Source organism: Diabrotica undecimpunctata, chromosome 5 (genome assembly GCF_040954645.1).
Source record: "Diabrotica undecimpunctata isolate CICGRU chromosome 5, icDiaUnde3, whole genome shotgun sequence".
NCBI lineage: Eukaryota > Metazoa > Arthropoda > Insecta > Coleoptera > Chrysomelidae > Diabrotica > Diabrotica undecimpunctata.
The window spans coordinates 20,055,597-20,078,751 of record NC_092807.1 but is presented as its reverse complement, the minus strand read 5'-3'; the positions used below and the strand labels follow the sequence as shown (position 1 = coordinate 20,078,751).

General features: G+C 33.0%; 2 protein-coding genes across 2 annotated transcripts in view; one reads left to right on the top strand and one right to left on the bottom strand.

Moving 5' to 3' along the window:
• The first annotated feature begins 8,415 nt into the window (after nucleotides 1–8,415).
• Nucleotides 8,416–9,396, top strand: Dph5 (diphthine methyl ester synthase). Its single transcript, XM_072530931.1, has one exon. It carries the CDS (start codon nucleotides 8,544–8,546, stop codon nucleotides 9,372–9,374), a length of 831 nt encoding a protein of 276 aa, XP_072387032.1. The 5' UTR covers nucleotides 8,416–8,543; the 3' UTR covers nucleotides 9,375–9,396.
• Nucleotides 9,397–14,662: 5,266 nt separating this feature from the next.
• The window catches only part of Brr2 (U5 small nuclear ribonucleoprotein l(3)72Ab), a 31,645-nt gene continuing 23,152 nt past the window's right edge, over nucleotides 14,663–23,155 (bottom strand). The window contains exons 14-18 of the mRNA XM_072531631.1: nucleotides 22,748–23,060; nucleotides 21,310–21,524; nucleotides 20,510–20,752; nucleotides 16,286–16,528; nucleotides 14,663–14,980 (exon numbers count right to left, since the gene is read on the bottom strand). Coding sequence (XP_072387732.1) covers nucleotides 14,741–14,980; nucleotides 16,286–16,528; nucleotides 20,510–20,752; nucleotides 21,310–21,524; nucleotides 22,748–23,060 — 1,254 coding nt within the window. The 3' untranslated portion in view covers nucleotides 14,663–14,740. The remainder of the gene's footprint in view (nucleotides 14,981–16,285; nucleotides 16,529–20,509; nucleotides 20,753–21,309; nucleotides 21,525–22,747; nucleotides 23,061–23,155) is intronic.

The window sequence follows — 23,155 nt, the reverse complement described above, 5'->3', positions numbered from 1 at the left end:
TCCGGCCACGACTAGTGCTTTCTTTGACAAACGTTGATGACCACTGTCATCAACGTTTGAATTGGTGTAGCGAACGGCAACATTGGGTGCCAGTAATGTAGCATTCAGCGATGAATCAGAATTCTGTTTAGGAATGCATGATGGTCGTAGGATGGTAAGACGCCGCCGTGGAGAGCGACGAGATATCGGGTTTGCTGTTGTACACAGGACAATTGGAGTAATGGTTTGGGGTGCTATTCAGTAGCCGATCACTACTTGTGTTTATTCGAGGCAATATGACAGCTGCGCGTTATGTTGATGAGATCTTACAAACCACTTTACTGCCTTATCTCGACTGCCGTCGAGACGTCCTTTTTCAGCAAGATAACGCGTGTCCCCATATTGCTCGTCAAACTTTGGACTTTCTCCAAGAAGCTGGCGTTAATGTTTTGCCGTGACCGCCCTGTGCTCAGAATTTAAATCATATCGAACATGTATGGGGTATTATGGGAAGGAGATTGTCCACTTTGCATCATCCTCCACAGACTCTGGCTTAGTTAATACATAAAGTTTATGTTACTTGGAACGAGGTGCTACAAGCAGACACCGATCATCTCATTTTGTCAATGCCTAGACGTATACAGGAGTGTATTCAGCTACGGTGTCGCCAAACACATTTTTATTATTTTTTTTTTTTTGATTACTTGTTAATAACATTATTGCCAAAGTTATCGTTTCATTCTTGATGTAAATCTACCATGTTGCCAAAAAATTAAATTCAAGAAATTATTTCTAAATTGGCTTCATTATCATGTACTCTTTTAGTGATGTACATTTAGAAAGCACACGTGCTATCGTCGATAGATAGGTGTCTATATGGCGTAAAAGCATTTTGAAAGCTGTCTGAAAGATGGTTTATGAGTGGTATAAGTTTGTGAAGCCTATCAAACTCTTTAGTTTTCGGTTGGGACATATTTTCAATATTGTTTAGATGCAAAAATCTCAAGACTTTTAGGAACTTTTTGAATATAAATATTTTAGTCACACGTTCAACATGGAAATTTTCATTGCTGGACCAGTATGACCTTATTGTTGGTAGGCTGTGGAATTTTAGGGCTATAAGTAATTCCAAGGAAGCGTTGAGTTCTTCCATATCCATAAAAAGTTGCGAAGTCTTCTGAGTAGCGTAGAGGTTCGATTCTTTAAAAATTATTAGACAGATACTCTCACTAAAGAAAACTATGAGGATGTCGATTGGCTTACTCAAATTAATGTCAAGATTGAAGCTTGAAGACTCAGTCAAATGAAATGATTCAAAAAGGAAATTGGGGACGTTTTTCTTGAACAACACAAAAGATTAATTTGAAGGAGCAGGAGCTTGTTCCCCTTTCTCATTCAGAAATTTGATGCCTCAGATAATGTTAACAGTTGTTTATCTTTGTCTTATTCGTAAGAAAAAATGTTTTTAGGAAACAATCTACCCAACTTGTACTTATTTGAAACCAAATCCATCATCTGGATCAAAGTCAGGATCTTGATTTGAATCATCAAAATCTTCGTTTCCGCTAGAATTATTTGTCTTCCTCATAAGAGTACATTGGCGCACTCTTTTTATGTGCTGTACCGAAGTACTGGAACATGGCTGGCTGGCATTACTAGTAGTCGACGATTGTGACACAGTTCTGGAAATTAAGCTTGTTTCAGGGAAATTGTCTTCCGCTTCCTCATCGCCATCAAATTCGAAAAAACAATACTATTCATCACTTAGATGGTCCGTTATATGCTGGAGTTCAGCTTCTGTAAGTGGTCGGTTTTAAAACATAAATAATGTACTGGAAAAATTGTAATGACAAATGTTCTTCTCATAGCGCCATCTTCTTTCGAAGGTTGGCGATCCAAATGGCAATTGTAGTTTTAGAAACTGCTGCGCGAAGTATTTCTGCGGATGAGCGGTCGAACCATCTCCTCAGGTCCTTCAGCCACGAGTTCTGGCGTCTTCAAACTGATCTTTTGCCCTGTACTTTTCCTTCCAGTATAACTTGAAGTAATTCATATCTTTCGCCTCTCAACACATGACCCAAGTATTGCATTTTCCTTTCTCTCTCTAATGACAAATAGGCCTAATAAATACTTTAAAGTATTGTGGAACCTTGTGTAGCAAATAAATACTAAACTTGGCTTTAATATATCCGTTAAAATTTTAGTATTGTTAAACTACGATCTCGAGATTTTTTTGGTTTGGTATGTGAAAAAATAACCTTTTATTTGGTACAATCATCAAAATGATTAAAAATATTTTCCTAGCGCTAATGTCAAACAAAAAGATTTTTATAGAAGTTTGTTGCCGTAATATTGTTTAATAACTGGCGTAAGTTTCAAAACTAATAAATAAAAATTGGTTGTACGCCGGGATAATTAAAAACAATGAATTTTGGTGTTATAGTTCTTATAAAACATATTTATTCCTGCAATAACTATGACAATAACTTGACACTTACCTTCAATAATTGTTGTCCAATTATTTTATTCCAAATACCATGTGTGCAAAAACCAAAAATAAAATTGAACGATTTTTTACATAGACTGTTCCAGTAAGGCACGTGGTAGCTTATGATACCAGTTTTGTGAAAAGCACGTGGTTGCCATACCCCATATAGGTTTTCGGTATTCATACCTACCAGCAAGCATTCAGTATATCGACTGCGTCTATAAGAATTATATTCACGGAAACACTGATGACAAAATAAGCCGTAGTAGCTTGTGGTATATATAGCTACCAGAGAGCATTAAAGGGTTGATTTTTAGGTGATTTTATTTTGACCGATGGCTTTATTAGGCTGTGTTGTTTATGCTTTTTTATGGATGATAAGGCACTTCATAAAATTATTAATAGTTTGTGAAATTCTTTTTTTATTTCAATTGATAGCGTTTTAGACTGATATTGATACAGGGAAGAGGTACCTCTACGGAGAAGAGATTTGGATTGAGGAAATGAATGATATTTGAAAATTGAAAATTGAAGTTTATAACATGTTAATATTTAGAAAACTACAGTTTTCACTATTTTATTTACAATAAATGTCATATCTGGCCAGTGTGCTACTGCTTTAATTTTATTTTCGCAACCTGTTGCACTTTTGATGGGCGTAAGAAACAAAAATAAAAAATAAAGGTAATGGATTTCCATATATCACGGGTTAATGGAACCAGAAATTTTATGACAAACGGAATATAGGGAATGTATTTCATCACGACTTTGTGAATATATTGTAGGAAACGAGAATGCGAATAAAACGTGGCGCATAAAATGAGATGAGAATCTACTTATTCTTAATATGAAAATGATTTTCTTTCGGTATGACTTTTTCAATTCGCTGATTTAATAATTTAAATATGCATCTTTACAATGAGTCAACAATAAATTAAAATAATTAAAAATTGTTTTAAAATGTATATTCCCAATGCAAAGTACCATGTCCACTCTTTCGAAAATAGCGTAATTCTGCATTTTTAGAAACAATTGCATTTAAAAATAACAAATGATTGTTTGTATTTTTGACAATTACCAGACCATGGTGTCATAAGGTAACAATGTCATACAATGACATTAACTAACTACATCTTTTGTTTTGAAATTCATTTACCGATTAAGAATTTAAATAATTGTAAATTAGGCAAAAACTGTGACCCCTAAAGACATTCCTATATCATTCGAAAGAGAAAAATTTGTTTAATATAATAATTTATTAATATACGTGGTGTTTCCTTTAAAATAAGCCATATATCACACATTGACTAATCCAATAATGATTCTGTAAATTTTGAACAGCCTGTAAAGACATTTGTAATATTCAATCATGGAATACATTTAAAAAATGTGCAACTATTTAGACTTACGAGAAAATCTATCTATATAAAATGTCTGCTTCATTTGTATCACGTATGATACATCATTGTAAAGGAGAGGGCGTAGCGAATGTTGAGACAGAAAAAACACACATTGCGGTATTACTAAGAGGGTATTACACCATATCTCCTTTGTTATTGGTCTGATTGGAGCCTGTGATACGTTAAATGAAAGGGAAGAAGGATATCACGAATATACTAAGATAGAAAAAACAAACAAGGTGACTACCAAAAAGGCACTACACAGTGTCTTCATTATTAATGAACGAATAGTTACATACGAGGTGTCATAGGGCACTATGGATAAACATAGGTTAACTTAAAGACAAATTTTGATTTATTGACTTAAAGAAGGCCTCTCGGTGAATACAAAATAAACAACTGATCGAATCCTAATATGCGATATATCAAATAGAAGGGGAGGATATAACGAATATATTCAGATAGAAAAAGCAAACAAGGCGTCTACCAAAAGGGCACTACACAGTGTCTTCATTATTAATTAACGTATACCGGCATACGATATATCCTAGGTAGATTTACTGTAAGACAAATTTTGATTTATTTACTTAAAGAAGACACTGACGTTTCGGCAGGTAATCCATGCCTTTATCGAAACAATATCTATAATACATCAATTGATTTTATTATTAGTATTTCCAAAAATGTTAATAAAAACTTACAATAAAACGTAAATTAGTCCATATAGGGTAAAATCTAATAAAATACATTAAGGTACATGTAACATATATTACAAAGCACAATTAATCACGACAAAAATTCAACATTTTTAAAAATCTGGTTATTATCTCCTAAGTATAAGGTATATATGTATGCCTAACAAAAATTTGCTTATAATATTTGTCTATTAGAAAGTAATGTGTTTAATATTTTTATGGCATTTAGTCTAGGACAGTTAAGGATTTTTATACTACTACTACTAAGGATTTCCACAGTTTTCACTGTCTTCCTTCACTCAACCGTTTTCTCCAATTTTCCCTGTCATTCCAGTCTCCATCTCGCAGGGTTCTTTTCTCCATAGCCTCGTCGATTTCATCTCTGAATGACCTTTGGGGTCTTCCTCTCTTTCTTCTTCCAATCGGGCTCCATTCTGTGATTTTGCTTATCCAGCGTCCTCTGTCCGCTCTTCTGACGTGGCCGTACCAGGATAGTCTCTTCTCCTCTATATAGTCGATTATGTCTGATTGCACTCCCATTCTCCGCTTAATCTCTGCGTTTTCAATTCTGTCTCTTTTTGTAAGTCTACAGCTTCTCCTCAGGAACTCCATTTCTACTGCTCTTATTCTACCTCTATTTCTCTTGTTTATTGTCCAGTTTTCGGACCCATATGTCAGGATACTTCTTGTCAGGGTATTATATATTCTCTTTTTCGTCTTTATCGTAATGTTCTTATCCCACAACACTGAGTTTAGTTGTCTTATACAGTTTCTTGTTTGTCTCAGTCTGTTGTTTATATCTTCTTCTGCTGTTTCCTGGTTCGATATTATGGTTCCTAAATACTTGAATTTATCTGTTCCATTTATTTGTCTTCCCTCGTCTATCTCTAGGTTTCTCATATCCTTGTTTTCTGTTGTTAGGTATTCGGTTTTCTCTAAGTTTATTTCCATTCCGTTGTTTTTATATTCTTCTTCTAGTTTTCTGAGCATAAAGCTGAGATCTTCTTCATCTTGTGCGATGACTACTTGATCGTCGGCAAAACTTAAGGTGTATAGGTATTCGTCTCTTACTGGTATGCCCATTCCTACGCACTTTCTCCTCCATGGTTTGAGCGTCTTTTCCAAGAATATTTTAAACAGAGTAGGGGACGAAGCACAGCCTTGTAGAAGTCCTTTTGTCGTCTTAAATGGATTGTAGGCTTTATTTCCACATTTAATAGCTACTTTGTTTTCTTTGTATAGTGCTTTAACTGCTTTTATTAGTGTTTGTCGGATTCCGAGATCATTCATTGCTTCCCATAATTTGACTCTAGGTATTGAGTCATATGCTTTCTTTAGATCAACAAAGGCCAGATGAACCGGTCTACCTTTTGCCATTTTCTTCTCTATCAGTTGTTCTAATGTGTACGTATGATCTAGGCATGATTTTCCTACTGTGAACCCTGCTTGGTCTTCTCCAATTTTTCCTATTATTTCAGTTTCTAGTTTTTCCTTAATAATTTTCCCGTAAAGTCTACCTACCGACGATATTATACTAATTCCTCTATAGTTTTCACATTTTTTCCTGTTTCCTTTCTTATGTATGGATGTGATGTATGCTTGTGTCCATTCCGCAGGTATTTCTTCTCCATTTAGTCCTCTTTCGAACATTCTATGTAGCATGCGGAATAACTTTTCCGTTCCGTTTTTAATTAGTTCGTTTGGTATTCCTCCGGGTCCTTTGGCTTTTTTGTTCTTCAATGTCTTGATTGCTCTCTTAACTTCTGCCAGGCTTATTTCTATCTGGTCGTATGCCCCATTTCCTTCATGTTCTATATTCTCTTCCTGAAATTGGGGACGGTTTTCTGTAAGTAGTTCTACGTAGTATTCTTGCCACTCGTTTTCACTAATTTTGCCGATCTGGGTTTTCTCTGTCTTATTTCGTTGAAGTGCTTTTAATATTCGCCATGATTCTGAATTTCTCGTTCCTCCGATATGTCGTTCTATCTCTGTGCATGCTTGTTCCCATCGTTCGTTCTTTTCATTTGTTACTCTTTTCTTTACCTCTCTGTTTTTCGCTCTATATAGGTCTAAGTCTTCCTGTTTTTTGGTGTTTAGGTATTTTATGTGTAGTTTTTTCTTTTCTTTTATGCATTTCAATGTGTCTTCCCTTAATTTGATATTCTGATGGGTGTTCCTTTGGTCGTCTTCTCCAAGAGCTTCTAAGGCCGCTGAAATCAGGCAGGTTTTTATGTGTTCATGCATTTCATCTAACGTGTCATATCTGAATTCTTCTAGTTTTTGGTCTAGTCTTCTTTTGTATAAATCTTTTATTGATTCTTCCTGCAATAGATGTAATTTGAGCCTCTTCTGAAGGATTTTTATGTATATTTAAAATCTAGCATGCAAATACATTACAATAAAACTAACAATTCGGCAATTAATAAACCCAATTCATGTACCTATTTAATCTTGCCATACATAAAATGTCTATCTGAACTTCTTCTTCTTAGAGTGCCGTCTCCCTACGGAGGTTTGCAATCATAATGGCTATTTTTATGCTTATGTTAGGAGTGGCTTCATTCGTTTAAATGCTGATCTGGAAATTTCTATTCGCCTGTTTATTTCTGCAGTATGATCATTGGTTTTATTGATCAAAGTTCCAACGTACTGACATTTTTCTACTTGTTCTATCACGTTACCATTGATTTTCAATAGGTGATGTATATTTTGTGGTCGTTTTGTAATTTTGCTAAAATTGCTACTACTACAAACAATAATTACAATCAGTTATTACTTATACCTAAGGTAACATTATTAAACTTACCAATCATCCATTTCTCACATTATATATTTACTTAAAATACAAGACATGAGAATACACCCAATGTCTGACAATAACAAATACCTTTTATAATTAATTATTTGAAGTTATGTTACAAACATGCTTCTGTCATACCATGCAAAATAAAATTGAACTAACTGATGCCGCTCAGTATAAAATGCTAGCTTAAATAGTCCTAACTGCATTTTTAAAGTTAAAACTGACAATTTTTCTTAGTATATGTTAGATAGGACAAAATTTATGTTAGTGAACGTGGTTTTTTAGTCAGTTAGGACAAACCATTTAGGTATATAATAACGCACTTAAGACGCTTATAGGACAATTTAATTTTGTACATACATAGATAATATGTTTACGCATGCCGTGAGCCAATAAAGTCATTTTACCAAATTTTGCAGTAGGACCTTTTATGTTAGGATGGCAGAATGAATATGGAACATTTCGCATTCATTTATACTGTTCTGAGCAATGACATTGACCATTGACATTGCAAAATTTGTAATTAACCAGATAATTAACCAATAAAATTTGGGCTTGCTCATGAGATAATAATTTTGAAATTTAATAGAATCATTTAATAGAATGGGATATAACACAAAGAATTCTCCTTGTTGGTGTCTTTTTAAAAAAATGTCAAGCACCCAAACTGTCCTACGCCTACGAAGACGTCTCCACATAATTAAGTGATAAACAATTTATCAGTAGAATTATCGCGGCTAATTCTATCCATAATTCAATTTTCTGCAAAAAGCCCCGTAAAAGAATATTACAAAAATGTGGTTATGTTGCCTCCTGACGTTTTGACGGTCGGTCGATGGAACAAGAACGAGTAATGTGAGTTTAAAAATAAAAATACAAAAGTTGGTTTTTCGCCGTCTAACGGTTGGTCGTGGTCGGTCGGATAGTCTGATGCCTACCTTATTCTGTATCAAGAGGAAATTCACAATTTATGAAAAGTACTTTTAACCTTCTAAAAGGAATGTGAAATAAAAAGAAGATACAGCATGTCAGATGTCACAATTACAAATGTCCTCCTCCTCCGAAGAAGAAGAACTGGGCTAGCCTAACCTCAATTAATGTTGGTTATGTTATCTGTTATTATGTTATTTTGTACCTTTTTAATCATTTAATATACTAATAGTATAAAATTGCTGAAAATGTTTTACATAATTGGCTTAGGTTTGGGAGATCCCAAAGATATTACAGTCAAGGGACTAGAAATAGTTAAAAGTTGTGACAGAGTGTATTTAGAAGCTTATACATCAATATTAACTTGTGGTAAGGAAGAATTGGAAAAGTTCTATGGAAGACCCTTAATTTTGGCTGACAGAGATTTGGTGGAATTGGGAGCTAATGATATATTGGCAGGTGCCGAAGAAAAAGATGTTGCCTTATTAGTAGTGGGAGATCCTTTTGGTGCTACCACCCATACTGATTTTATACTTCGGGCAAAGGAAAAAGGAATCAAATTTCAAGTAGTTCATAATGCATCTATACTAAATGCCGTGGGTTGTTGTGGGTTACAACTCTACAGTTTTGGTGAAACGATTTCAATTCCTTTTTGGACAGATACATGGCAACCAGATAGTTTCTTTGGTAAAATTGTTAACAATGTCAAGAATGGACTTCATACACTTTGTTTGCTTGATATTAAGGTAAAAGAACCAACATTAGAGAGCCTAACAATGAAAAAGAAAGTTTATATGCCACCAAAATTCATGACAGTTAGTGAAGCTGCTCTACAACTACTGCAGATAATAGATAAAAGGAAAGAGGCCGGTGAAGATCCTGGTGTAAGTGAAAAAAATTTATGTGTTGGACTAGCTAGAGTTGGATCAGAATCACAGCAAATTATAACTTGTAGCTTGAAGGAAATGTCAACTGTAGATTTAGGTGGACCATTACATTCCTTAATTCTTGTAGGACCTGATATGCATCCTGTTGAAATGGAATATTTAGAACAATTTCACATTAGCCAGAAACAATAAAGATATTTGTAGTATTGTTAAATATTTTTTAAATCCTCCTTTGTCAGTAAAATAGTGTGGAAACCTAGATTAGTTATAAATTTGTATCTGTGCATTATAGAGTTCCCATAAAATTATGGTATAATTTATGGAGTAAAAAAATTCTACTATTATCTATTTGGCAGACCTTTTACTTTACTGGTTGATAATCAACCACTAATACAAATCTTGTCACCTTCAAAAAGTTTGCCTACACTTACAACGACAAGAATGCAACATTTTGCAATATTTTTGCAAAGTTTTCAACACAAGATAAAATACTAAAGCACATTTGAATGCAGATTCTTTATCTAGACTACCAGCAACCAATATTTCAAATGTAATTTATGATGTTGCCAATAAATTCGAAATTATGCAAATTGAAACCCTACCCATTACAGTAGAAGATATAACAATTTCTTATTTGGTTTTACTTTTATTTATTACTAATCTCACTTTAATTGCTTTCATATGTAATCCATTTAGATTTTTACTTTATTCAGTTTTTAATATAAGGGATTACCTCCATTACAAAAAAAATATATATGTTAGTGTAAAAATCAATCTATAATTGCTTACAAACTAATTTAAATTTTAGTTATAAATAAAACAAAATATTAATTATATATGAAACAAAATGAATTAAAATAAACAAAAAAGTATGTAAGTATAACTTGTCAAGCTCTTTTTATCTGATTTTTAAATGAAACCAAGGAGATACCAAATATTTCTATTTATCATTTTTAGTGCTTGCTCAATGAGCAAATTCATACCATAAAGCAGATCAACATGTCTGAGACTTCTGGAGGAAACATAAAGTAATAGATTAGAGAAGTTCAGAACCACAAATTAAACCATTTAATAATTTAACCACAAATACTAAATCAAAGTTACCTCGTTGGGCTTTTAATAAATTCATGCTGTTTTTTTAAAATATTTGTATAATCATGATTAATAATGTGTATATTTAATTTAAATGCACAATATCTTAAAAATTTGTTCTGCAATCTGTTCTGCTTAACGTAGTAGAATGAACTTGGTATCATGGAGATCATACAATAGACCTATTTCCACTTTAGATATGACCAAAGCATAATAAACTGTTCATAAAGCCCAAACAGATAGTCTTAGACAGTTATGAATGATAAAGCCTAAAGATTTTACTGTTACTGTTATATGTTGTACAAAACACAACTGTTCATCAAATGTGACACCTAAGTCTTTTATTGTTTTGACGTAAGACAATTCATTATCATTAATTATATAAGAAATATTTTTTTAATATGTCTCTAAAAACATATAGCATTATTTTCAACATTTAAATGTAAAATATTATTCTCACACCAAATACTCAACCGGTCTCAATCTTCTTGAGTTAAAGTTATATCATTATTTGAATCTATGGATTTAAACAATTTTAAATCATCTGCAAACATCAGGAAACCGCAATTTCTGAAACATTCTCATATATGGTTCCTAAACATATTAAATAACAAAGGTCAACAGTGAACTCCTTGGGGTACTCATATGTCACATGAATTATATTTGAATTAAAACAACCTATTCTTACTTGTTGTGTGTTGTCTCTTGCTGCTAAACCATTGTTCAGATTGATGACTGAAGCCAAAGGTATTTAATTTTTCTAATATGTTATGATCTACTCTGTCAAATACCTTGGAGAAGTCAGTACAAATAGTAACCATCTGTCTATTATTCTCCAATGCGTTTCATATTTTTTGTTCAAAGTACTAAATTTGTTACTGTTGATTTATTCTGAGAAAATCCATGTTGATTGTGTATTAGTCATTCTTTACAATAAAATTTTAATTTATCATGTAGCTCATGATATCATTTTACACATGCTCCGATAATTTGTTATGTCTTTTTTATTACTTTTATGATTCAAAAATTTGGCAGATATAAGAATGCTTCCATAAAGTTGGAAAAACCAATGTCTTTTATGATGACCAAAAAAGATGTAAAGGATTATGTAGTTAGTGAATAAATACAGTTCTTTAGAAAATAATCAGGAATACCATCTGAACCACTGCTTAACTTATTAGGTAAGGAGAAAATGTTGATAATATATTTCTCTGATATTGAAAAATTAGGTATAAAGGCTATTTTCCTTTACTTCCAAGTTATTAATATTTCACTATGGCGAATTAATTGTTGAAAAAAATTGTCTGAAACAGTTTGCAATTATGATGTTCATTTGTTGCTATAACATTACCATAATACATACTGTCTGGTAAATCATTTGATGCTCTCTTATTATTTACAAACTGCCAAAAATACTTAGAATTGCTGCATAAACTATAATTTACTTGATTCAGATAAGTTAATTTTTATGGCCAATTTTTTCTGTACAACTCAATAACGTAAGTTAGCATTAAACCATTTTGGATAACTAGAAGTTCTAAATTTTTTCACTAATACAAACAATAATAATGACATATTAAGTATGCTTTAAAATTCTGTTAAGTTTCATCAACATTTGTCAAATTTAAAATTGATATCATCAATATAGGCCAGAATTGGCACTGTTTTATTATATTGAACCAGTGGTTGTGATTTGTGACACATGTATTAATTTTTCCAGGGCCAGATTGAACAGTATACAGGAGAGAGGATCTCTCTGGCGCAGCCCGTTATTTGTTTTAAAAGGTTAAGACTGCTCCCCCTGAAATAGTACTCTACATTCAACTTTTTCAAGAGTTAGTTTTGTTAAATTTACCAACTGATTTGGTATTCCTAGCTCTTTCATTACTTTGAACATTTCTCTTTTATTCACAGAGTCGTAGGCTTTGTAGTCTATAAATATGTAAGGAGTATGAATACCATATTCCAGTGCTTTTTTCAATATTTTTGTTTCAGGGTTGCAATCTGATAAATTGTCGATTTATCAACATTGAAACCAGTCTGGTATTTTCCTACTATAGTACTGTGGAAAATATTTTATATTTTTATTTTTACATTTAGAAGCGTAATTCTTCTGTGGTTACAGCATTCAAAGATATCTCCTTTTTTGTGTATGGTGTAAAGTATTCCAATCATTGGGAAGGGATTTCTGTATCAATATTTCTTTTATAAGTTGCTGTAATGCCATTAGGGTATCATCTCCACCTTCTTTATATAGTTCAGCCGTGAGATTATCTATTCTGGGTGATTTGTTTCTGGCTAGTTTTTTAACTGTAACTTAAATTTCAAGAATCGTCTGTGGTTCCTCTTCCCTCTCGTTTGTTCCCCTTACCATATCTCTTCTTCCAGGTTTTCTTCTTCTGTCTCTAGATTAAGTGCCTGGTTAAAGTATTCCACCCATCTATTCAATACATCTTTCCTTGTTGTTAATAGGTCACCATTTCGACTTCTGCATTGTCTTGTGTTTGCCTTGAATTATTTTCTTTTGATGTTAACATTCTTATAGAATACTCTGAATTCTTTCTCTCTGTTGAGGTTTTCTATATATTTAGGTTCCTTATTTAAGTGGTTTCGTTTGTGTATCCTCTTTTCTTTGTCTGAGAATTCTCTACAGTTGTTCTAGTTCGTCGGGTAAGCATCTTTCTGTAGACTTCATTTTTTCTTATGTTGGATTCATCGTCAAACCAATGATTTTTACCACAATTTACCTATTTTGTGTAAAGTTGACATTAATGTCCCTTAGTAAGTGTGTTACTGCCTTACATGTTGAAAAGACAGTTTTCTTTAGTTGTCAATGTTGCATTCTATTTTTTGATCATGCGTTCAAATGTTTTCAAGAAGTATATGATATCCCACGATAAGAGTCAGGAGTGTGTGTAGACATCTCTATTTGCTTTTAATATTAGAGCAACTAAGTAGTCTTTCCAGCTCGTTGGGATAGAACTTGTTTGTTATATGTTGGTTAGGGAATACAATAATTCTCTTTTGCTGGCTGAAGAAAGGATATGTATTATTTTGTAATATATGTCGTCTGATCCAGTAGCTGAGTTGATATTTGATTTTAAACTATATTCCAATTTCAAGCTCGCCATATGAGACTGAAGTGTCGTTAGTTGGAACACAGGCGGGAGTAATTTTGTTAAGAAAATCTTCTACCTATTCGTTCATTAATGGTTAATTATATATATTTTTTATTGCGTCCAAATATCCTTTTAATTAGTAATTTTATTAAGTTCCTCACAAAAAAGTTACCATGATTCTCTTTTACTTTTTAAAATGATTTTCTTTGTATATGCAACCAATATTTTGTAATTTATGTATAGTATTTTTCATATAAAAATGCGTTCACGTCATTTACGACGCCAGAAGCCCACAGCGTTGCCAAAACATCAGAATAGTTAGTAAGTGAGGAATTTTTAAAATGTCAACTATTTGTCAAACTATTATATAACAGTAAATACACTTAGTTTTAAGACTACTGCAACACACTAAAATACATAAGAAAATATTTTAATACAAAATTATATATTCTAAATCTTAAACTTACTTCTATTTAGAGCATTAATAGTAAAAACGTTCCGCCATTATTTCTTGTTCAAAATAATCTATCTTATATGAATGCTTATCAGCTTTCTACAGACTATTTATTTGTTTTGGCATAGCACAATTACAATACGCAACAATAATTAGTTTTTAAAGCTATTAATCTAAATTTAATATGTATTTATAAATACAATTTATTAATATATAATATATTATGATCCAATTGTGTAAGAAATCAAAACATAAACAAAATTCTTATTCTAAAAAAGCGGCAACACTTTAAACAATTTTGCCACACGCTGAACTGTCAAAAAATTTGAAGTATTCCCATATCAGTTGCGTACAATTGTTTAATATATTTAATTAAAATTATTATTTTGTGGAATATTATTCATAAAATTTATATTATTAATAATAACAAATGTTTTTGGTTATTTAATCAATATAATTCTAAAATTCCCTATATAATGATGATTACATTTTTCTGATTATTATACCATGTTGACGCCTATGAAAGATCGAGCAGTTCCGTATGGGGTTCATATTATTAGCTGTGTTAGGAAAATTTGAATTCTAAGGTTGACGTTCTGGAAATTTTAAGTATAAGTGACGTTATATAAATTGTGACGTGCACGCATTATTATATGAAAAATACTATAGTTCATGATTATTGATTGGTTTTGTTTTAAATTCTTAGAGAATTTTATTGAGATTTGGTTTCTTCTTTACAAGTGTAATCCCACTGTGGTTTATATAGTTAAGATAAAAGGTGACTAAAATAAATCTTTATATGAATAAAATACGTATTGTACCTTAAAACTATATTTATTTTTTTTTTTTATTTTCATGAAAACTGTACAAAACTTAATATTATAGTAAACTCTTCACTCTGATTCGCTCTCACTGGACTCAAAATCGCCAACTTCAATAGAAAATTTGTATTCTTGATCGCATCCTAGATAAGCATCACTCATGAAATATAGCGTGTAGTTGTGATGTCCAGGACTAGGTGCTACAAAGTCCAATTTAACTCTTGCCTTTTGCTGAAGGGTTAACCTCTTAATGGATAGAAGTGAGTTGGATTTGGGTTCACCGATGACTACCCACCAGCCTTCCTCGCGTTTCTGCAACAATAAAAACAAATTAGACACCGGAAATAATACAAATTAAAAAAAACTAATTCCAACGCTTCTCAACAATTCGATGGCGTTTCCATGACCATTTATTTGTGACAATTTTTCGTAGGTTATTCCAAATTCAGATTTTTGCTTTAATCTGTGCCTTCTAAGAATTGCAAGGCAAAACAGACGTTGATAAAGATGTTATTAGAGACATGAGGAACCTAAAAATTGCATTCCACAACATATCTCCTCAACTAAGCAAAAATCCTTAATGAATTGGTTTCTTGTACTCGTACAGAGTATATCGGAATTTTACTCCTTTTATTCCAATATACTCTGTACGAGTACAAGAAACCAATTCGTTAGAGATTTTTGCTTAGTTGAGGAGATATGTTGTGGAATGCAATTTTTAGATTCCCCATGTCTCTAATAACATCTTTATCAACGTCTGTTTTGCCTTGCAATTCTTAGAAGTCACAGATTAAAGCAAAAATCTGAATTTGGTTTCGAAAATTAGTTTACGGATTTTAATATCAGATGTCGCTATTTACGTCATACGAAGCCATGTTAGAGTTGCTTCCTAAAACAGAAAAGATTTATTTTCACGTTCAGAGCGTCTGTGAATATCCGTCTCTGATGAACCCTATTAGGGCGAAATACGTATAAGGCGGATACACAGACGCACTGTATTTCATTTCACTGTACGTGAAATCAAATCTTTTTCCTTCAATTATTAAAATTTATAATAATTTTAAAAAATTATAAAAAATTTTGCCACATTTTAATTAAGTGTTTGGGTTAAATCTTAATATTTTGAACCCAGGAATCTATAGTTAAAATATTTCTAAATATTAATGAAACGCCCTGTATAATATTCGTTATTGAAAGTTGTTTCTTTCTGGGGGTAATCAATGAAGAATACATATTGCGCATCATAAAGACAATGATGCGGATGTCTTGACAATGGATAATGGATACATGTTCCATAAATTCTCACATATCGATGCAATAACTTCTGAGAATTGCACTGAAAAGTTTCAATCTTTACAAGTTTTTGATTGTTTGATTAGTTTTTTGATCGATGGTATTTTACACCTGGCGGTTATATTAGTTATAAATTCGCCAAAAAATTTATTGAAAACTATTGAATTTTTTTTTTATTTTTAAGTAAATGCTTATCTTTCGATTTTATAAATTTGTTTGCTACAGCTTTATTTCACCTGTTGATCTAATTTTGGGACAGGATCCGGTGCTAGTATATAATAAACGTGTAACAAAAGAAACTATATTCATTTATGATATACATACCTGCGGGAAAAATGGAGCAATAACAGGTCCGCTCACTTCATCTTCTCTTTCCAACTGAACAGCTACATGTACCGACGATCCTGAATGGATCTGGTCTTTATCGATGACTTCATAGGTAAGTTCTATGTTGGGATATCGGTTACAGAATTTAGCTACGTCAGCCATTTGTGTTTCTGTCATCTGGAGCAATTTCGATCGATCTTCGTCTTCGAGTTCCATAATATCAAATACTGTTTCAACTCCCTGCAATTAAAAAAATATACAATATACTACTAATTAAAAAAAATAAAACTTAATAAAAATACTTTGCAAAAATCTAAATATCGGTTCTAACGGTCTAAAACAGGCCACTTCTAGGTCAGCTTACGGGAAAGTTTGACAAAACACACCAAAACTCTCATAATCACTTATAAAGCCTACATTCGATCCTTCATAGAATACAGATCGAACATCTACTGCTTCTTAAATGCCTATCAGTATCCACAGAAGTCTACAGTATCTCAAATATTATCTCTTACATGGAAAAACATCACCAATCAATAACATTATCCACGGGCAACACTTCAAAGCCCAAGAGATCCTAAAATCTTCCTGCTCAACTTTTGGAAACTTATGAATCCACAGACCCAAAATCAAAAAAACTTCATTCATCGTTCAATTCCCATAGAAATTTGCATCGACGAACTTCCAGATGAGTACGCAGATCGCCTTGAAGCTACATTACTATCATTCCCCATTGTCATCACCTAGTTCCCGTATTACTCCAGTCGTCAGAGACGAAAATGTCACTAAACCTCTAAAAATCATGCGAACAAGCTGAATTTTGCTGAGAATGAAAAAATCACGCGGGCAATAAACCCCACCCATTTGAAAGAGATACAGGGACTGCTTTGCATCATTTTTCTCTGACGGACTGAGAGAAAGGGGTTTTTATTGCAACGCTCAGTCTAGGTACTAAATGTCTGTGGATTATACAAAATGACATTACCATAAGTTCTTCTTTACGTGCCATTTCCGCGACGGAGGTTGGCAATCATCATGGCTATTCTGATCTTAGATGCTGCCGCTCTGAATAGTTCGATTGATGTGCATCCGCACCTCAAGTTACGCAACCATGAGATTCTTCTCCTTCCTACACTTCTCTTGCCCTGGATTTTCCCTTGTATAATTAATTGAAGTATGTTGTACCGTTAATTGTCAGGCTTTCATCATTATTTTGGGTTTTTGATATCCTGATAAATTTAGTTTTTCTTGATGTTTATTGATAATCCTTATTCTTCTCCATAATCAACTATCTTGTTAATTAGCTTTTGGAGGTCTTTAAGATTGTCTGCTATTATGATAGTATCGTCCGCATATCTAATGATGTTAATTTGTGTTCCATTGACCTTTATTCCTGCTGTTTCTCCCTCAAGCTCTTTTCATAATTTCTTCAGAGTATACATTGAATAGTAGTGGTGTCAATACACACCTCTGTAGCACTCCTCTTTTAATTTCGAATTCTTCTGATGTGTGTTCATTAATGCGTATGTTTGTCCGCTGTGTATAATACAGATTTGTTATAATTCGAAGGGCCTTGTATTGTAATTGTTTTGCTTTGAGGACGTCCATTAGCTCTTTGTAGCGGACTTTATCGAAAGCCTTGTAATCTATGAAATAGACGTACATATCTTGGTTCACATCCAAACATCTCTGGATTAGTACGTTGAATGCAAAGAGAGCTTCACGGGTACCTACGCCTCTACGGAATCCAAATTGGGTTTCTTCAATATCCATATCCATGGATGATCTTTAAAAACATTTTAAGTGTGTGAGACATCGGGCTAATGGTGCGGTGGTCGGTGCGTTCTCTAGCATTTTTCTTTTTCGGGAGACAAATAAATGTTGAGGTCAACCATTCATTGGGTATGTCACACGACTGATAAATTTCATTAAAGAGCTTTAAGAGGACATCCATGTACTCGTTTTCTATTATTTTAAGAATATCAATCGGCAGTTGATCAGGCCCCGGACTTTTTCCGTTTCTGGTGTTCTTTAGTGCATACAATATTTCTTCTTTTGTAATTTCTATACTTGTTTCATCAGACTCCTGACAGAAAAGAATTTAGATAAACGAGACATCCGACTAATAGTAAATATGTACTACAATCAGAAAGCAGTAGTGAGAGTAGAGAATAATACCACTGAAGAAATTGAAATAAAGCGAGGTGTGAGACAAGGGTGTATACTGTCACCAACCCTGTTTAATCTCTATTCCGAAGACGTAATGAATAGAACACTCTCTGAGCAATCCGTAGGTATTAAAATAAATGGTGTTAGATTAAACAATCTGAGATTTGCCGACGACACCGTTCTGATCGCAGAAACACTTAAAGAGCTACAGACATTGGTGAATAAGATAGCAGACTGCAGCGAAGAATATGGACTATCCTTGAACATAAAGAAAACTAAATTTTTAGTAATATCGAAATCAACACAAAATGTCCAAAATTTATATTTACACAGTGAAATTATCGATCGAGTTAGCAAATACAAATATTTAGGCACTTTTATAAATGAAGACAACGATAGCTCAGCAGAAATCAAAATAAGAATAGAAAAAGCCAGATCCATATTCACTAAAATGAAGAGAGTGTTCTGCGGAAGAGATTTGAGCCTTGAAATGAAACTTCGCCTGATGAGATGTTACGTACTTTCTGTGCTGTTCTACGGAATGGAGTCATGGACGTTGAAAAAGATTGATACAAAAAAATTAGAGGCATTTGAACTGTGGATGTATCGCAGAATCCTGAGAATATCATGGACCGAGAGAGTCACAAATGTCGAGGTCTTGAGAAGAATGAATAAAGAAAAGGAAGTCATATTTACGATCAAAAAACGAAAACTGCAATACTTGGGACACATTACAAGAGGCGAAAGATATGAACTGCTTCGAATAATTATGCAAGGGAAAATAGCAGGAAAAAGGTCCATAGGAAGAAGACGAAACTCCTGGCTAAAGAATCTACGGGAATGGTATAGCTGTAGCAGCAACGAATTGTTTCGGTCAGCAGTTTCGAAAATACGTATAGCCCTGATGATCGCCAACTTTCGGAACGAAGATGGCACTTGAGGAAGAAGAAGAATGCTTGTTTCTCTGTCCTCGAAAGATATGTATTGTAGGTTTCCTCTTTTGTCGTCGAAGAGCTCTTCCATATATTCTTTCCATCGTTTTAGCTTTTTGTCAGTCGTTATCATAGTATTTCCATTTTTATCTAAAAGAGTTGTGTTGTGGTTTCTTTTTTGCAGCCCTGCGATTTCTTTAACCTTTTTATGTAGGTTGAATAGGTCGTATTTGTTCTGAAGGTCTTATATCTCTTTACATTTTTCCTCATAGTAAGTTTGTTATGCCTCTCTTATCATTTTTCTGATTTCATTGTTATAGATTTTGTAATTGTCTTTGTTCTTGGCTTGTCTTCTTTGGTCCATCCTGCCGAGTATTTCGTCGGTCATCCAGTTGTCTTTCTTTTTTATCGGTTCTTTTAATATCTCTTTGCATGGAACAAGGGCAGTTTTTTAATGTTTCCCATTGTTGGTTTGTTGTAGGTATCTAATTTATCAAAGTTTTCGTATATTTTCTGTTGGAGTTTGTTTTTTATATCAGCTTCTTTCAGTTTTCTAACATCTAATTTTGGAGTTCTTTGAGGTTTTCTAACACGTTTAAGCTTAAGCGTGACATTAGCGATTAGTGGGTTATGGTCTGATGTGATATCTATGATATCTACTCCTGGATATGTTTTAACTGATTTGATCATGTTACGATATCTCTCTTTAATCATTATTTCCTTACGACTTTTTCCGGTTTATCTTCTGGTGAGCGCCATGTATATAACCGTCTCATAGGTAATTTAAAGAACGTGTTTATGACTACTATATGTCTATGGATTATACAAAATGACATTACCATAAGTTAGGTTATGTCAATATGAGCAAGTAGCTATCTATGCAAGTATGCTGACACCATGTCATTTTTAATCCATAGGCTACTCAAAGACTACTTTTTTTAGGAATCTATATAACCATAGTGCCAAATGAGAAAAAAGCATCAAAAATAGCATTTCAAGAAATTTACGACGAAGTTAAGTTGAGAAGACTGGAAATCAATTCAATAAAGACAAAATACTGAAAGAAATTAAAACACATAAAAAAATATGTTCTGAATAACTTAGTTAAAATAAAACTCACCTTATCTGTGCATCTTTTGACAACATCTATGTTAAAGTGAGGTAACTGTTTAAGATACGAGTCCTTACTCCACATCGCTTGCGTGACCATTTGTGCCAATTCCATAGCAGCTACAGCAGGCGAAAGCCAACCATTGGAACTCAGAACGTCGACGCAAGCTTGAATCAGTCGTATGGCCTTCGATAGCACCATTTCGGTATCCCCTTGAAGTTCTGCTCCTAATTGTAAACGACATAAGTGAGCCTGAAACGGAAATAAATAAATATATAAAACATATTTTATCATCATAAAATACTACAAAATAAAAAAAATAATAGTATACTCTAGAGGTAGTGCAGACAGAAGTGAAAATTTTTACAGAGAGTCTGGAAAATATCTTTTACATTGACAAAAAATATTTAAAAAGGCTTTCTTGTCATCCAAGATTACATGCCCACATTTCAAACTTGAGGATGCTTGAAAACAAATGATGTTTTGAATTCTAGTAAACCTGGGAATACAAAGGATAGTGACATAGTATTAAGTTCCGTGCTTTTTAAACTGTTCCGTATTTATTTATATTTTATAATAAAAGTTGTCACTTATACTCATCGCTAGCCTTGTGTTCCTGTGATAAATCTTGTGTATTATGTTTATAAAGTATTGTTTATATCGTAAATTATATTTATAATAAACACCTTACAGGAGTTCCACGCCACTTGACTTCCTCCTGTTTTATTTTACTGAATAAAACATGTTGCGATAAATATAAGATGTTAAAAAAATACTACAATAAACAGAAGTTAATAGTTTATAGTTACCTGCAATAGTAGATTGGTTTTAACGTGGGGATCATTGAACTTGGGTTGACCGCCAGAGGGCGACGTTAATTTGTTGGGTAGCTTCTGTGATAGCTGTCGCAGTATATTGTCTTCTCGATGACGAACTGACACATCTTCATACTCGGCTGCAGACGAAATGATCTCCAACAGTCCGCGAATCTTCGTTTTGCTGTTCAATGATAAACTGAATAATTCTAGAAAAAAAAAGAATTAATTTCAGTAAAGTTGAAAGAATGCGGAAAAAGAAAAAACAATTTAATCTATACAATAATAAGTACATGATTTTTTTAACATAACATTATTATATTACTTTTGAAACATTATTAAAATAAATGTCACAATTATATGTTTTAATACAATTTAACTAAAAATATTGCTGCTGAGAAACTTTTTTAAATCATTTAGATTGTAATGACGGTCCGAATAAAAAGGAATTCCTAGAAATAAAAGTACAAACAATAGAAGAAAATTTTAACAAAGGCATTAAGAATTTTTATCCAGAAGCAATAGAGCAGAGTAAGTGAGGGTACAGTATTTCCCAAGTCTCGTAAAGAAGAAATGGTACGAGGGACATCAGATATCTTATATCAATGAAAACGTTTCGAAGCAGTATTAGGGGGTGACAATCCATACCAAGACGAAGAAACTATTGTGGTAGGTCTAAAATAAAATCAAGAAAATGTGAAAGTAAAGAAAGTACTCAATATGTTGGTCAGAAAAGGCGATATGAAATAATAGAGACCTATGATAATTTATTGACTGACATCTGATCAACATTCAGACAATTCGCGATTCATTTTGTACACATTTTTCTCAGGTCCAAATCGACGAGAAGGGTATGATGAGGTCACCTTTCTGCTCGTTCTCTCTACATTTTTATTTATGGATTCAGAAGAGTCATTAGTTTCTGGGCCCTCTTCTGGGTCAACACGAGTAATGGAGTCGATACGATTGTCGGTACGATTGTAATACGAGCAATATCGATGTTTAACGATTGAGCATGGTGTAGATATGAATATGTGTATTTTGTGTGTGGGTGTGTATATGCGCTTGTATGTGAGTGTCTCACGTTTGAAATGACTAACGATTATACACTTAACCTCGAATATATGGTAAAAGGCAATATCTGTCAAACTTATGGAACAAACTGAGCCCCTTAAAATAAACCAGCAGGTCAGACAGGAAAATACCATAATATTAAAACTCTTTAACCAAGCAATAGGAAAGGTGTTTAAAAAGCTAGATCTAAAACAGTTAGATATTAACATAGATGGAGAGTATCTAAACCACTTACGATATGCCGACGACATTGTATTTAAGTATATACAGTAAAAAAATGCAAAAAAAATATCTATTAAAAAAAATTGATTTAACTCAACTTAAAATGCTTCAAAATCAATTCAACTATTATTCTTACCTATTGTAGTATAATTGATGTAATAATAAGCAGCAATCATTCCCAAATTCAAAGGTACGCAATCGATTTCATCTTCGATGCTAATACATTTCGACTGTTCCAAATCCGACAAAGTGTTCTCGACCAATTCCGATAAATGATCTGACAAATGCCTATGTGTAACACCTTGTAGATTGTAGTAGTTGGGATTTTGAGTCAAACGACGATACAAGAAAGTCCATGTTAAGTAATCCACGGCATCTTGTTTGTTCTCGATGGTTTTCGTCACGATTTCGGCGTTGAAATGGTCATGTAGTCTGTGATCTAAATGGCTCTAAACAAAAAAAATATGTTTATCAAGATGAATTATTAAGAAATTAAAGAAAACTAATAAAATACCGGTAGATAATAGTCTTTGTTTGACAATCA

Excerpts from the sequence above, each read along its gene's own strand:
- Dph5 (XM_072530931.1), top strand. The coding sequence starts at position 8,544 with ATGTTTTACATAATTGGCTTAGGTTTGGGAGATCCCAAAGATATTACA.